This window comes from Phaenicophaeus curvirostris, chromosome 2 (assembly GCF_032191515.1).
Source record: "Phaenicophaeus curvirostris isolate KB17595 chromosome 2, BPBGC_Pcur_1.0, whole genome shotgun sequence".
NCBI classification, from domain to species: Eukaryota; Metazoa; Chordata; class Aves; order Cuculiformes; family Cuculidae; genus Phaenicophaeus; species Phaenicophaeus curvirostris.
Window position 1 is genome coordinate 11,314,638 of NC_091393.1, and position 15,368 is coordinate 11,330,005.

The 15,368-nt window shown below is 43.8% G+C and overlaps 2 protein-coding genes across 8 annotated transcripts in view; one reads left to right on the top strand and one right to left on the bottom strand.

Annotated features, from left to right (window-relative positions):
• Positions 1–4,381, bottom strand: part of DOP1A (DOP1 leucine zipper like protein A) — a 70,689-nt gene extending 66,308 nt beyond the window's left edge. For all 7 annotated transcript variants that reach the window (XM_069851207.1, XM_069851209.1, XM_069851205.1 and 4 more), the window contains exon 1: positions 4,301–4,381. The gene's annotated coding sequence lies outside the window, so the exon portion shown is untranslated. The remainder of the gene's footprint in view (positions 1–4,300) is intronic.
• Positions 4,382–7,516: 3,135 nt separating this feature from the next.
• UBE3D (ubiquitin protein ligase E3D) overlaps positions 7,517–15,368 on the top strand; it is an 82,636-nt gene continuing 74,784 nt past the window's right edge. Inside the window, exons 1-3 of the mRNA XM_069851313.1 lie at positions 7,517–7,578; positions 9,241–9,443; positions 12,022–12,112. Of these exons, the coding sequence (XP_069707414.1) occupies positions 7,517–7,578; positions 9,241–9,443; positions 12,022–12,112 (356 nt within the window). The remainder of the gene's footprint in view (positions 7,579–9,240; positions 9,444–12,021; positions 12,113–15,368) is intronic.

Consider the following 15,368-nt stretch of genomic DNA (forward strand, 5'->3'; position numbering starts at 1 on the left):
CACATCAGCTCACAGTTACCATCTTCATACCCAAATTAAATTATAGCAGCAATGCATCTGTCAAAGAAGTGTAAACAATCTGGGTAAAGGCATTTTTTTAATAAACTTCATTTCAGTCTCCAGGCTGACATCTCAACAATCCCAAACGAAGAACATACATCCAGCCTTGGGGTTGGTGGTCTTTTTTTTGTTTTTATTTAAATGTATGAAACAACCTCCTGGAGTCAACCAGTTACTTTGACAATGCCAAGCCAAACAGAAACACAAAATCCTTACTCAGAAATTAAGTATAACACTGTGTGTAGACTATCACCTACTGTTCACTTGACCAAAACAAATTATGGCCATGCTAAAAAAGGTCGGCTTATGCCTGGGGTTGAGAGGGCCTTTTTTAGCTATCCACAATCCAACCTGCAACATCCCACAGTCAGCAGTTTCCCCACCTTCATAAAAAGATGCTGAGACTACATATTAGAAATAAGGCTGTTTGATTTACTCTAATCAGAATGTGGAAGGTGTTTATCCGACATAGCTACATCCATGGTAACCACCCAAGTTTAGTGGGCTGAAAAATCATCAGCAAAGAGAAAACGAGTATGTTCTCATGTGAGCCAGCTCCTGTACCACCAGCAGCACTGTAAGCTTTATGCCTCTCCTGTTCCACAGTGGAACTGCCCAGCTCTCTCACGCACTAACTAGGCTTCAGGACTACTACTTTTTCTGTAGAGGAATGATAGATAATTAAGTACATGATTTCAAATAGTTACCTTCTAGGTGTCTCAGCACAGAAACAAGACAAGCTTTCTAAAATATACTGCAATTTATTTTCATTTTTACTTCTGTCAGTCTCATGCCTTCAAATGGGCACTATACCCTCTCTGAAAAGAATACCTTTTTAACTAGCTAGCTCTCTTCTTCTATCTTTTCCAAGCATTTACTGAGAATACTTATCTTGAGGTATTCTTTTCCTTTCTTACTTTTTTTTGTACTCTTAGCAAACTAAGACAATTAATTAAATCCAATTAATATAGTAATACAGTCAAAATAAATAAAAAAAAGAAACAAGCTAGCCATATCAAACATAACAACGAAAACCAACTTCAACCCGTATAATTATGTTTAAACCTAGATCTGTACTACATTTTGTTTTAAGGGAGAATTTGCCAACTTCAAGATACTTTTCAGCCTGGTAAACAAAAAAAGAATTACATGAGTTTCCCTGTCTTGTCTTACATTTGCAGAACTCTCCTATACTGAGAAGCTTTGATTCCAGGGTAATGTTGTACCTTCACGTTGTGACATCTCTTTAAATATCCCTATATATGGTTTAAAAGATAACCAACAAATTTAAAAATGCGACACAAAACAAAAAAAATGGTGGCCTGATAATTTATTCAGTTATTCTTTACTCACAATAACCTTAAAATTGAAGATTTGGACAAAGCTTTTATTCATCCATACCAATCTTTCTAATAATGTAGCTTCAGTCAAGTTTAACATTCTGTCTCCAAACAACCCCCGTAATTCTTTTCACAAAAACATGTCAGGAATTTTCATATCATTATCATCGACTTACTCAGGCCATCTTTTAATACAATGCATTTGGGCAACACTTTGTACAACTTCCTTTTTTAATATACCCTGATGTACTAAGATATTACTAATGCATTCATTTCAAATTTCAACTTAATTCTATCATTTTATTCTGATTCTAATTGCGAAACAGACCCATAGCCATACTTATACCTATGCATTACCTTGGCTGTGATTATATATTGCAATGCATCCACTTCTACATGTAAAGTAGAATCTTTTTCTGACTGTTCTGAAAATGGTGGCTGGACCAAAATTTGTTTGTTCTCTTTATCCTCAGAAGTAAGCCAGAAGAGTCATAAATATAAGGTAAAATTCCCTTTGATTGCGAATGATACCAGAAATCAAGTTAGACAAAGCACCATTATTTGTCTTTATGTATTTTTTTATGCTGATATTGAAGTACAAGTTTCTGATAAAAACAGGGACCTGTTGACTAGTGAAATCCTTCAATGGGTCTCTTTGGTGCTTTATTCTCATGTCTTGCTCCAGTTATTGTGGAAAAATGGTTGACCCTTCAGTGTTTCTTCTCCCCAAGCTCTCAAAAGGAAATACGCCGCTTATTGTATCTATTTCACCTTCTTTTCAGCTAAAATTCAGAGCTACACAATTATGAATCCAAAAAACAATTTATGTGCACAGAAATAAATTACTTCCATTTTCCAATTTCACGCTTTGGCAGATATCATTTAATTTATTCTCTTTTCCAGCTGCTATTTTTCCTCAACCATTTTCAAAACAGGTTTTACAACATACTTCACACCTCTTCTTGATTCTCTTCTACACACTGCATATTTAAAATAATATAGCTCCACCAAAGTAAAACAAGAAGAAAAAAAAAGTACAAGAGTAAGAAACATTTTCAGTCAGCTCAGCACTAGCAGTCATGCCCAGCGAGAAGACACTAAATGTGGACAGTAGTAACTCTGGTCAAGAGACCCAAGCCAGTGATGAACACATAGAAGCATCTTCTCTTTATTCAAAAATACAACAGTGGTAGAAGAATATAGGCTGAGCCCACTTACATCAGACAGACTGCACTGTTACCCGTGTAGCTCGCTGTGTGGGTGACGCGTATTTCTGGCAGTCAGTGTAGCACCCTAGTATTTTTACACAAGAAATTCACTATCGGCATAAACATGGCCTAACTTGTGAACATAACCATTGGCTCCAATGCAAAGCCACTCCACTGGCAGAAGACATAGGATAACTTTCTCTTTGCAAGATGCTGTTTACACATCTACTTTCACAGGTGGTACCAACAAACTGGGAAAGTAAGACACTCGCTGTATTAGAAATGCAGTTCCTGCTTCCCCATCGAATTTACAGGCTGTTTAGCTTCTATAAATGCCTAGTTATTTAAATTAAAACAAACCTAGGAATCATTCTGTTGATGTTCCACCTGTTTCCAAACTGACATTACTCCACCTGACATTCAACCATTTTACATAAAAAAATGACCATATATTTTGGATTATCACGATACTTGGACATCACTATTATTTGGCCTGCAAAAATCTACTGTACATCAGCCCGTTTTTCAAAAGGTTGCAGATATCTCAGTCAGGCCAACATAAATATTTCATACAGACAAACTCAGACTTAATAGCAAAATGAGACTATGATCATAGAATCGCTAGATTGCAGAAGACCTCTGAGAGGGAGTCTAAGCATACTTGTCCACTACTAAATCACATCCCTAAGTACTTCATCTACCCTTTTTTTAAACACGTCAAGGACGGTGACTCAACCACCTTCCTGAGCAGCCTGTTCCAGTGCTTGATAACCCTTTAGGTGAAGACATTTTTCCTAATGTCTAATTTGAACCTCCTCTGACCTTCAATATTTTATTACGTGCCCTTATTTCCTGCAAGCATCTAGCCCACTACTATTTAGACAGAATCTTCCCACCACATCACACTCCTACAGCTGGAATTCAGATATAGTATTCTGCAGTTACCCTTCATGCAGTCACCATTACTGCATATGGAAAGAACATCAAAGAGTGCAAGGGTCCTTACTAACCAGAAATGAAAATGCAGGGCTTGAGTAACCCAGAACAAGCTCATCAAAACCCGCACCCCATATCCAGCATATTTTAGGATACTTAAAAATTCATCCCTTTAAGTGACTTAAGCTTTGCCGGTTGCAGACATGAATGCAGACATTGTTTCTAAAACTAAATATTTAATGCTAAAAGCTGTCACATATTTATGCATTTCAAGCGGGCAACACAAGGTCTGAGACCATCCCTGCAGCAACAGATCAAACTTAACCCTGTGTTACACAAACTACGGACAACCGCACGTCCCGTGTCTCCTCGCAGACATCCCACCAGGGATCCGACCCCAAGGGCCCCGCAGCCCTCACACGCTCAAGGTCATGGCCGGACGGCCCCGGCAGCCCCAGCCCGGCGCTTCCCACGGGGAAGAGACCCCCGGGGAAGCCCGGGGCTGGGGGGTGGCCGCTAAAAGGAGGCCCCGCAGCCTCGAAACCCGCCCGGGGCCGCGGGTTAATTGATGCGGAGCGATTAACAGGTCCCCCGCGTCCCCCGGGGTCCTCAGCACCTGCCCCCCGGCGGGCTCGGGCCCGGCCCACAGCGAGAAACGCAGCGAAGCGAAGCGCAGCGCGGCTCGGCACCGGGGGGAACCCCGCTCACCGGCACGGCGGCGGCGAGAGAAGGAGGCGCCAAGGGCAGCGTCGTTACCTGCGCGACCTGAGCCGGAAGAACCCGACCGCCACCAGCGCCACCGCCCCGCCAGCACCCGGCGTGCACCGCGCCGCCCCCTCCTTGACAGCTCCCGGCGTGCACCGCGCCGCCCCCGCCCCGACACCTCCCGGCATGCACCGCTCCCGCCCCGCGCCGGCACCTCCCGGCGTGCACCGCGCCGCCCCATCCCGGAACCTCCCGGCGCGCACCGCGCCGCCTCACCCCACCCCGCCCCACCCCACCCCGCCCCGTCCTTTTTTTCCCTTCTTTTCCTTCTCGTCTGTCTTTCCCGCTGTTCCCCGCAGTTCAGTCCTCCACTATCAATCCTGCACTAACTGAAGCGTCATCTTTACTGGTCTCTAGCAAGTGAAACCGCGTTTCCCGTGGCTCCCGTTTCCAGTTGCCTCTTTTCTGAGTCGCTCCCGGGTGTTTATTTATGATTGATTGAAAAGACCCACCGGATCATCGAGTCCAACCATTCCTATCAAACACTAAACCATGTCCCTCAGCACCTCGTCCACCCAGCCCTTAAACCCCTCCAGGGAAGGTGACTCAACCACCTCCCTGGGCAGCCTCTGCCAGTGCCCAATGACCCTTTCCGTGAAAATTTTTTTCCTGATGTCCAGCCTGAACCTCCCCTGGCGGAGCTTGAGGCCGTTTCCTCTTGTCATGTCCCCTGTCACTTGAGAGAAGAGGCCAGCTCCCTCCTCTCCACAATCTCCTTTCAGGTAGTTGTAGAGAGCGATGAGGTCTCCCCTCAGCCTCCCCTTCTCCAGGCTAAACAACCCCAGCTTATTGTTGTCTCAAGGCTTCTGGGCCCCTGTGTGGTAGCCTTGCTTAGCCCTGGGTGGCACATGGTTTCCTCCAGAGTACTCCAAGAGTTCTTTGTCCATCTCATTTCCCGTGTTGGCAATGGAACGTGCCCATTCTTTGCCCATTCTTGCAGATCAGGTGGGACATGACAAGTGTACGTTATTGGTAAGAATATTGAGAACCAGATTGAGGTAATTGTTTGGCTGCTGGTGCAGTGTCGGGTTGATCACTGAATCAGTTGTCTTCATGGCTCAAGAAGGATGTAGTTAAGGAGGCACAGAGGAAGGATGGTGCTGTTCCCTTACAGCTAGAGCAGTAACACTGAGACTGTTCAATATGGTGAGAGAAGGTAGGAGAGAGGCTTGATCAAGAGTTACAGAATCGTGGAAGGTATAAAGTCATCGTTAACCCAAATCCCCAATATGAAGATGAGGAGGCCTCTCTTGAAAAGAGTGGAAGATCATTTTTGAGACAGGTAAAGAAAATGCTTTTCTTCAAAGCAGATTGTGAACTACTAGAATGTATTGCCACCAGAGATTAGGAGCTTGGATGCTATCCTTACGTTCAAGGAGACATTATTTGTATTAATGGCAAACACATCAGTAAGTGGACGCTGAAGGAAATAGGCAGGGCCTTACCCTCCAGCATCCTAACTACAAGAGAGATGCAGGGGAAGTACCCGAAACTGACCACACTAAGGAGCTCTTCCTTAACAGTCATTCCTTCTACTGACATTGAAGTTAAAACCCTGGGCTAGATGCAGCACTGATGCTGGATGCACTTGCTCTGCAGGACATTTACCTTCATTTCTATGTAATTATTTCACTGCATAATTGGTAAGAAACCTATAATAGACAATTTTGAATAAATGAAGCTCATGCAATGTGAATACTTAAGATTATTTATAACTTTGTAGCCTTGTGCAAACCTTTGTCAAGTCAGAGCCCAAGGCCTTTTAATAATCCTAACTGATGATTCTTCTATAATTGTGTGTTTTTTATGTTTGACGTGACCTGCTGGCTCAGAACAATTTAACCTGCAACGTTGGTTTGTGAAGTAATCGGAAATGAAAGCCACCATGTGGAATAAATACTTTTCTTCCTTTAAAAAGGAAGCAAACAACAACAAAATCCCCAAACACCCCTGGCACAGAGAGCACAGTTTGCCTCTTAGTAGGAGATATGCCTGCCCATGGCGAGAGGTTGGAACTAGATGATCTTTAAGGTCCCTTCCAACCCAAACTACTCTATGGTTCTATCTTAGAATACTTGAATAAATTCATGCTTTTTTAAAAAACAAACCAAGCCAACCAACCAAAAAAAGAATCAAAAAAACCCCAAACCAAAACCAAAACGAACCAAAACAAAAAAACAAACTTGGTTGAGACATACTTCACACAAGTCCTCATCATTGTCATTGGAGAGAGGCAGGCTTAGACAAGACATAAGGAAAAATTTCTTCATGATGAGAGGAGTAGGGCACTAGAATACGTTGCCCAGGGAAGCTGTGGCTGCTCCATCCCTGGAGGTGTTCAAGGCCAGGTTGGATGGGGCCTTGGGCAGCCTGGTCTGCTGGGAGGTGTCCCTGCCCATGGCAGGGGCGTTGGAACTAGAAGATCTTCAAGATCCCTTCCAACCCAAACTATTCTATGATCTTCAAAGAATAAAGTGTCTGGGAAAACACTGCTTGAAAGAAACCATGCTGTCAGAGGGACACTTTGTCTAACTTTCAAAAATACAGTTACTTAGGTGAACTTTAGCTTAAAACAAAATGTTCCCCTTTTTTTAACAGTAACCATCTCTGGTCCCTGCAGGGACCAATGGCAAGAGGTTTAACAAAACCACCGTGTGCAGTGCTACAGAGTAGGGGAGGAGTGGCTAGAAAGCTGCCTGGAGGAGAAGGACCTGGGGGTGTTGGTTGACAGCGACTGAACATGAGCCAGCAGTGTGCCCAGGTGGCCAAGAAGGCCAATGACATCTTGGCTTGGATCAGAAACGGCGTGACCAGCAGGTCCAGGGAGGTTATCCTCCCTGTGTGCTCGGCACTGGTGAGACCGCTCCTCGAATCCTGTGTTCAGTTCTGGGCCCCTCACCACAAGAAGGATGTTGAGGCTCTGGAGAGAGTACAGAGAAGAGCAACAAAGCTGGTGAGGGGGCTGGAGAACAGGCCTTATGAGGAGCGGCTGAGAGAGCTGGGGTTGTTTAGCCTGGAGAAGAGGAGGCTGAGGGGAGACCTCATTGCTCTCTACAACTACCTGAAAGGAGGTTGTAGAGAGGAGGGTGCTGGCCTCTTTTCCCAGGTGACAGGAGAAGGGACCCGGTGCTGCCGTGCCCCCGGCGGGCAGCAGGCGGCGCTGCGGCGGGCGGCCCGGCGCGCTCGGGCGGCGGCGGCTCTCCCGGCATGGCGGGGCGGTTCCTGCTGGAGATCAGGCGCGGGACGGGGAGCGCGCTGCTCGTTGTCCGGTACTGCGGGGCCGCAGCCCGAGGGGCCGGGGCGGCGGGGCGGGCGGTCACCGCCCGGAGCCCCGAGCGGGGGAGGGGCGGGACGCGCCCAGGCGCCGGGTGGCGTTCGTGTGGTGGTTTTAAGCTGAAAGAGGGGAGATTTCGATTAGGTCGTAGGAAGGAGCTTTTGGCTGCGAGGGTGATGAAGCGCTGGAACGGGTTGTCCAGAGGAGCCGAGGATGCTCCATCCCTGGAGTACAAGTAAAAGACGGGGGGACGAGGTGCTCAGGGACACGGTTTAGTGGCAGATAGGAATGGTTGGACTCGATGATCCTAGAGGTCTTTCCCAACCTAGTGATTCTGATTAGATTGGATGGGGCTTTGAGCAACCTGATCCTGTGAGAGGTGTCCCTGCCCACAGCGGGGGGGGGGGGGGGGGGGGGTGTGGAACTGGATAGCTAGTTAAAGCTAAAACAGTCCATGATTCTATGAAGTGTTCAAGACCAGGTTGCTTGAGGCTTTGATCAACCTTATCCACTGGAAGGTATTGCCACCCATGGCAGGGGGTTTGGAACTGGATGCTCTTTGAGGTCCCTTCCAGCCCAAACCATTCTGTGATTCCCTGTCCCCGCGCCTCCCCTTGCCTCTCCTTTCTCGTGTGACTTAGAAGAGCCTGAATTACTGTGCCAATAAATGCTTCCTGAGAAGGACGGTTTGTTTCTCTCCATGGCTCCTCACACCCCAATTCACTGCTCAGACTGTGGGGGACCTTCACATCAACCCCAGGCTCTGTTCCCCCAAGGTGTGGGCGAGACACCCTGCCTCCTATCCCACTGCCTTCATATTGTGTCCCTGCCCAGCGCTGGTCTCATAGAATCATAGAATGGTTTAGGTTGGAAGGGACCTTATAGTCCAGTTCCAAGCCTCCTGCCATGGGCAGGGACACCATCTACCGGGTCAGGTTGCTCAATGCCTCATGCACTCTGGTTTTGAACATCTCATAGAATCATGGACTGTTTTAGCTTGGAAGGGACCTTAAAGCCCATCCAGTGGGCAGATCTTGAAGATCTTCTAGTTCCAACCCCCCTGCCATGGGCAGGGACACCTTCCACCAGACCAGGCTGCCCAAGGCTCCATCCAGCCTGCCCTTGAACACCTCCAGGGATGGGGCAGCCACAGCTTCCCTGGGCAACCTGTGCCAGTGCCTCAACACCCTCATGGTGAAGAAATTCTTCCCCATGTCTAATCTAAATCTTCCCCCTTCCAATTTAAAACCATTTCCTCTCATCCTATCACTCCGTGCCCTTGTAGAAAGTCCTTTCCCAGCCTTCTTGTAGCCCCTTCAGGTACTGGAAGGGTCATTATAAGGTGTCCCCTGAGCCTTCTCTTCTCCAGGCTGAACAACCCCAGCTCCCTCAGACTTTCCCCACAGCAGAGATGCTCCAGCCCTCTGGTCATCCTCGTAGCCCTCCTCTGGACCCCTTCCAGCAGTTCCACATCCTTCTTACGTTGGCGATTCCAGAACTGGACGCGGGTGGGGTCTCGGGAGAGCGGAGCAGAAGGGGCAGCATCCCTTTCCTGGTCCCACGATACCGGGATGCAGCCCAGGACACGCCGGGCTGCGAGCGCGTCGCCGTCGAGCCCCAGCACCTCCCGCCAACCCCGTCCCCTTTCCGTCCCCAGGCAGGCGGACCCGCCGAGCTCGCCGCTGGACGTCTGTGTGGCCGCGGACCGGCTGGAGGCGAGGAGCGGCGGGGGCCGCGAGGAGGCGGCGGCGCTGCCGGCGGGGATCCAGCTGGCGCCCGCCTCCTGCCGCGCCCTGCGGCTCCTCCGCGGCGACGGGCTCCACCTGCGCCTGCGCCTGCGCCGCGCGCCGCCCCGCGCCGGTAACCGGGACCGGGGTGGGGGGGGAGTGTGTGATGTGCCCCAAGGAAGGGGCGCCTGCCTGCTGGGGAAAAGCGCCCTTTTGATTAGAAAAAGGGGGCTCCTTTGCCTAAAGGGCTCTTTTTTGATGTAAGAAAAAAAGGGGGTCCTTTTTTTGCTTAAAAAAAAAAAAAGAGGGCGCTCCTTTTTGCCTTAAAAAGAAAAAGGGGGTTCCTTTTTGCTCTAAAAAGAAAAAGGGGGGGCTCCTTTTTGCTTAAAAAAGGGGATCTTTTTGCTTAGAAAAAGAAAAAAGGGGGATACTTCTTGCTTAAACAACGAAAAAAGGGAGCTCCTTTTTGTTTAAGAAAGTGGTGGGCTCCTTGTTGCTTAAAAAAAGAAAAATGGGGAGCTCTTTTTTTGCTTAAAAAAAGAAAAAAGGGATCCTTTTTTCTTAAAAAAAGAAAAGAAGGAGGCTCTTTTTTGCTTAAAAAAAGAAAAAAGGATCCTTTTTGCTTAGAAAAGAAAAAAGGGGGATCCTTTTTGCTTAAGAAAGAGGAGGGTTCCTTTTTCCTTAAAAAAAGGAAAAGGGGGGGCTTCTTTTTGCTTAAAAAAAAACAAAAAAAGGGGATCCTTTTTGCTTAAAAAAGAAAAAGGGGGGCTCCTTTTTGCTTAAAAAAAGAAAGAAAAGGGATCCTATTTGCTTAAGAAAGAAAAAAGGGGGAATCCTTTTTGCTTAAGGAAGAGGGGGGGGCTCCTTCTTGCTCAAAAAAGAAAGAGGAGGGCTCCTTTTTGCTTAAGGAAGAAAAAGGGCGTTCGTCTTTGCTTAAAAAAGCTGCTCCTTTGCTTAGGGCTACCTGAAACCTGCTGGTTTAAGTGTTGTGCACACAGAGGTGCTTTAAATGTTTAGACCATGCAGCACATCAAACCCCACACAAACCCAACTGGAGTTCATGGTTTGCACTGGTGCCTGCGCTGCTGCTTTTTCTGAAAGGCTCTCTTAAAAAGGAACTGATAAAATTTAGTAAAACTGTCAGTTTTAAAAATCAAAAGTGCGAAAAGTGGCATAATGAAAGGGAAACACAGTGCCAAGTAAGTATTCTGTATAGGAGGTCAAGAATGGCTCCCAGTTCCATCCCTGTGCTTTCCCTTATTTACTTCAAAATTGTCTCATTTCCCCACCTCTTTTGTATTTAGTAGTTGGAAATGCAATAATAGTACTCATCCAGGCTATTCCACTGAGGTTGTCACGGACCACTTAATCATTAATGGTTGTGGTTTTGTGTTTGGGGCTGCTTGTGCTCATGGCCTCAGTTAGCAGTTTGGAAAGTTGCTATCTTTATTTTCATGATGCTAATTCAAGTCTGGGATGTGATTGCACAAAGAGGAAGCATGGTGGGATAGCTTAGTGCTTGCTTTCGTTCATCATGTGTTTAGATTCATTTAATAGGATGTGACACAGCAAGATGCATTAAATAACATTAAATTGTCATTCTGTGGTTTTAAAGTAGAGATGACGAATAAAGCATGTGATGTACAATAATGGTTTCAACACCAGAATACACTGGAATGCTCTGTTGATTTTATGGTATGCTGAGGTTGGTTCCGTACGTTGATCTATAATTATGCATGTGCTTTGATAACTGAATTATATAAAAATTATTTATTGTGTCTTAATAATGAGAGATTCTTCAAAAGATCAAAGATGAAGTTTTAAAAAGCTACCTTTGGAAGTTGTACCACTGAAAAACCTGTATGTGAACCACGTGGCCTTTGATTTATATGTAAGATAACCTTAGCTAGCCTTTAACGTATTACATTAGTAATTGTCTTGTATATGAAATTCTGGAACCTTTTAAAGCACTTTTCTTTGTGGCTGCAGCCTGAATCTTAAATACTACGTGCCAGTGCTGAGAATATACTTTGATTCTTAAGTTTGAGAGGGTGGACAATGGCTAACATGTTCATCCATATAGCTAGGTGTTTTACTTTTCTCCTACCTAATATTATTTGATATTTTGTGGAGTCTTTTATAACTCCTTTTTTTTTTTTTCCCCGATTTGTAAAAGTTGCCTGAGCTGCCTTTTGTGAGGCTGTTTTTGCTTTGCTGGCCTGCAGAGGGTGTTGCTCACCATCTGTTCCTTCAGTGGTAACAGTGGCTGTTATCCTACCTGCCTGAAAATTTAAAACTAGTGCCCCCCTGTTTTGTGTTACATGTTGGGATGCACTCTCATATTGCAGAGACAATGATTAGCAGAAATATCATTACAAAAAGAGTGGCATGGAGTTTTAATTTATGCAATTTCTGTAATTATATCAACATCTCAGCTCCCCCCATGGAAAGGATTTGCACATTTAAAGTAATTATTGACATGTACAATTCTTATTCAGCAATACGGGGCGTGAGGTGGACATGGTGAGTTTTTCCTAAATCTAAGGACTTCTACTGATAAATAAATTAAGGTTATGTTTAAACTGTTGGCATTTTACATTGTTAGATTCCTAATCTTTTTTTGGGCTAAGGTATTTGGCAAGATTTTTCTGTACAAGTGACTAAAAATTTTACACAATTTTGAATATTAATATGTCTTCTTCTGTCTATAGATTTGGTTTTTAATTTGAGGGAAAGCCTGAAACCACAGAAGAATTACGTCTTTTACTGTCAGTCCTGTGGTGACATCATAGTAAAAGACCGGTGAGTACTGCAATGTCTTGTATTTATAGAAATAAATGCCATAGTTATAGCTATTCATATTATTTAGTGTACTTAGAGACATAACTAAAAGGTGTTTATTTTTAAATGATAGATGAGAACATTTTTGAAGCACTACAAATGACTAAAAGCAGAATTACCTGAGACAGTTTCCATAGTTTATTCATTTCTTTATTGATTTCATTCTGACTGGAAAGTAGAGGTGCCTTACAAAGGGAGATTGGTGCATTTCCCTGGAAGCTGGGAAATCTGGATTCTTTTCCTGCTTGTCTGCTATGCTTTAAGTGAGACATTTCCTTTTGTAGCTGGGCTTCCCTAGGTGTGAAATTTCTGCTTTGAGATTTGTGCTTTTGGTTCATACACAGTGTTTTTGCACTTCTCATAATAGCCTCAGATTTTGCTGTCCAAACAAAAAGCTGTAGCATGTTGTCCTGGAAATGCTCGAAAATATTCATAGTTTTCATTGATGTGAAACATACTAGTACTCTGTTAGTAGCTGACATCTTTGCTGTGTTGATTGGAATAAAATGGAAAATTTGAGCCTTCTTTCTTTCTCTGCACTTCAGGGATCTTCCTCAGTTCTGTTCAGTTGTCATGCTGTAGTTCGAGTGGCGGCTTCGAATGGGTGTGTTGACCACAGCTCCCTTTTTATCTATTAAGGAAGGACAACCTCCTCATAGTTCAGGGTGGCTGAATTTGAGCTGTTTCTTAGCTGTGTGACTTGGCCCCATCTCTGTTCTTTATGAAGTCTGCAGTGTGAATGAGAATTTTAGTAAAAAGCTGCTGCAATTTCTGGCTCTTGTGATGAACAATTTTGACAGCTTCAACTGGATGTGTACAAATTGTTAAAAGAGATGCACTTGCAGCCTTTTATGATCTGTGTCAGTCCTAATACTGAAAATGGTAATACAAATGTGATGTATTCTGTAAACTTCTCTTATTTTCTTGTCATACATAGGTGGCTTGAGTATTTCTCTTCTGCAATGTCTCATCAGAAAGTGTAGTAATAACTCTTATTTTGAAACATTTGTAGAGTAATGAAACTTGCTTTCTAAGGGTATTTCACTTGTATACTTTGGTCTCTGTGTGGGTGTTCCCTGAATTTCCGTGCGTCACATTCATATGCATGGAGTTTGTGTTTTGCTTCTGCATCCCATAACGTCATACAGTCAAAATTTTTGAGAAGGCATGTTCATGGCTTTTTGCCTGGCATTTCTCCTCGCAAGTAATCTCTGAACCCCTTGAATGTTATCACTAAAAGAACAGTGATTAAGGAAACTTTCTGTCCCAGCGTTTACAGAAGGAAGATAGCAGCATAGTCAGTACTTCTGGCTACAGAATTCGTGTGTTGGTCTCTCCAGGGAGAGTGGGTATGACAGTAGCAGAACAAGTCATGGGACCAAAGGGAAATTACTGGACTGTGTGAGAAGCAACTTATTAAAGTGTGAATTGCTAGGAAAGCATCTTTAATAAGAAAAATGTAACATCTAGAAAATTATACCTTTGAGAAGAAAGTGAAATCAATGGGATTTAGTCTGGATGAGGCTGTGGAGAAGATGCGAGACTCTTGCAATATGCAAGAACTTTGCAAAGAAGGTGGCGGTACTCTTCTACTGAAGCAAGAAGAAGTAGGTTAAAATGAAAAAAAAAACCAAACCAAAAAACCCAACACAAACCATACCTATTCTGAAGCTTATTCTTCACTGTTAGAAACTGTTAGAAACAGCATAGGAAGCCATCGTTTTAAAAAATAGAATAGAGAAATATGTTAGGAGTGGTTTAAATGTAAGTGATCCTTCCTTGATGCAAGAAAAGAGACTCTCTACTTTTTCTGAAATACCCTGGCTTAGTCTGTTTCCTTCTGTGAATCTGATAGCTCTTCAGGGATTAGGATAATGCTCTCTGATTCTTCTCCATTACCTTCCCATTACCCACTTCAGAGGAAGTGATTAGATTTCTTCTTTCCATGATTTAAGAGCTGCAAAGAATTTGGGATACTTTCTCTCCTTCCAGTTAGGCTAAGTGTAGCTCATATAAAATAATTCTTCAAGGGTTTATTTCTATCATGAAGAAATTCTTAAAGGGAATTCATAAAGGGAAATTGTGAAAAATTAATTTCATAAATTGACTGCTAAGCAATAAACCTTTCCCTTAGTCCAAATGTCAAGAGTTTGTACTACGTAAGTGTTCTATTGAAAAACTGATGTCAGGGGAAATATTCAAATTACACTTTTCCTACATAAACAGCTTTAAGCATGACAATTAGCTGTGAGGCTGGGCTTTCCAAGGTTTTATTAGTAAGTAATACAGTAGACTGTTCTTAAAAAAAGTTAGTTGGATCTTTTTTTCTTTCTCTTCTTCTTTGATGGAATAGAACAGTTATATGTTTAAAATTCTGAAATCCATTTTATTTTTAGTTTTCGGTATGTTCAATAAATAGAATAGGCTCTTGGATATTAACTAATAATGGTGTTGAGATTGTTATAAGACTTAGTCCAGTCTTAATAAGGATTTCTATGGTCAAATACTTACATTAGCATGGAAGCCTACCTAAGGATTGCATCCTTATGGCAGGACTTTTTCAGAATAGTATGTAACTTCTGGCTTTTTAAAATTAAATTCATTGCCTAGGCTTCCTTTGTTTGGAGACAGAACTGTATCCGGAAGGAGTTTCAGCCTAACTGTGTTAGACACCTCAAGAAGGAGAACAGTTCTCTTAAAGATCCAAATTTAAGAATTGTTTGTTGCTCTCTGACTGTAAAGTTAGCCTAGGTAGCTGTCCTAAAGTAGAAACTCAGTTGTTATTAGGAGCAAGTCTGGGGAGATAAGCCCCGCTGTGAGCTATCACTGTATTTAGCAATCACTGTATTTAGCAGCCTCAAGTTAGTCAGCACCCAGTAAACATCAAGTTTCTTGGGTTTTTGGGGGTTTTTTTGGTTTTGTGTTTGGTTTTTTTTTCTGGAAAGCTAGATTTTTATTAGTGTTACATTTTTTCTGGTTCTAGCGGTCCAGAGTATGGCTTCCATCCCATGAATGACAAAAGCCTAAAACATAGTGGTAATGCTATATTTTCTGTATAGCTCAAAGTTAGGAGGAGTCTGTTTAGGAATTTCTTGCTGATTGGAGCAACTGGTTTTATTGGGCAAGAATTTAACATCTTGATGCTCTAAACTGTGAGAGTAAAGAAAGGGTAATGTAATGAAGCTGGACAGCATTAATCTGCAGTTTAAGGTAGTCT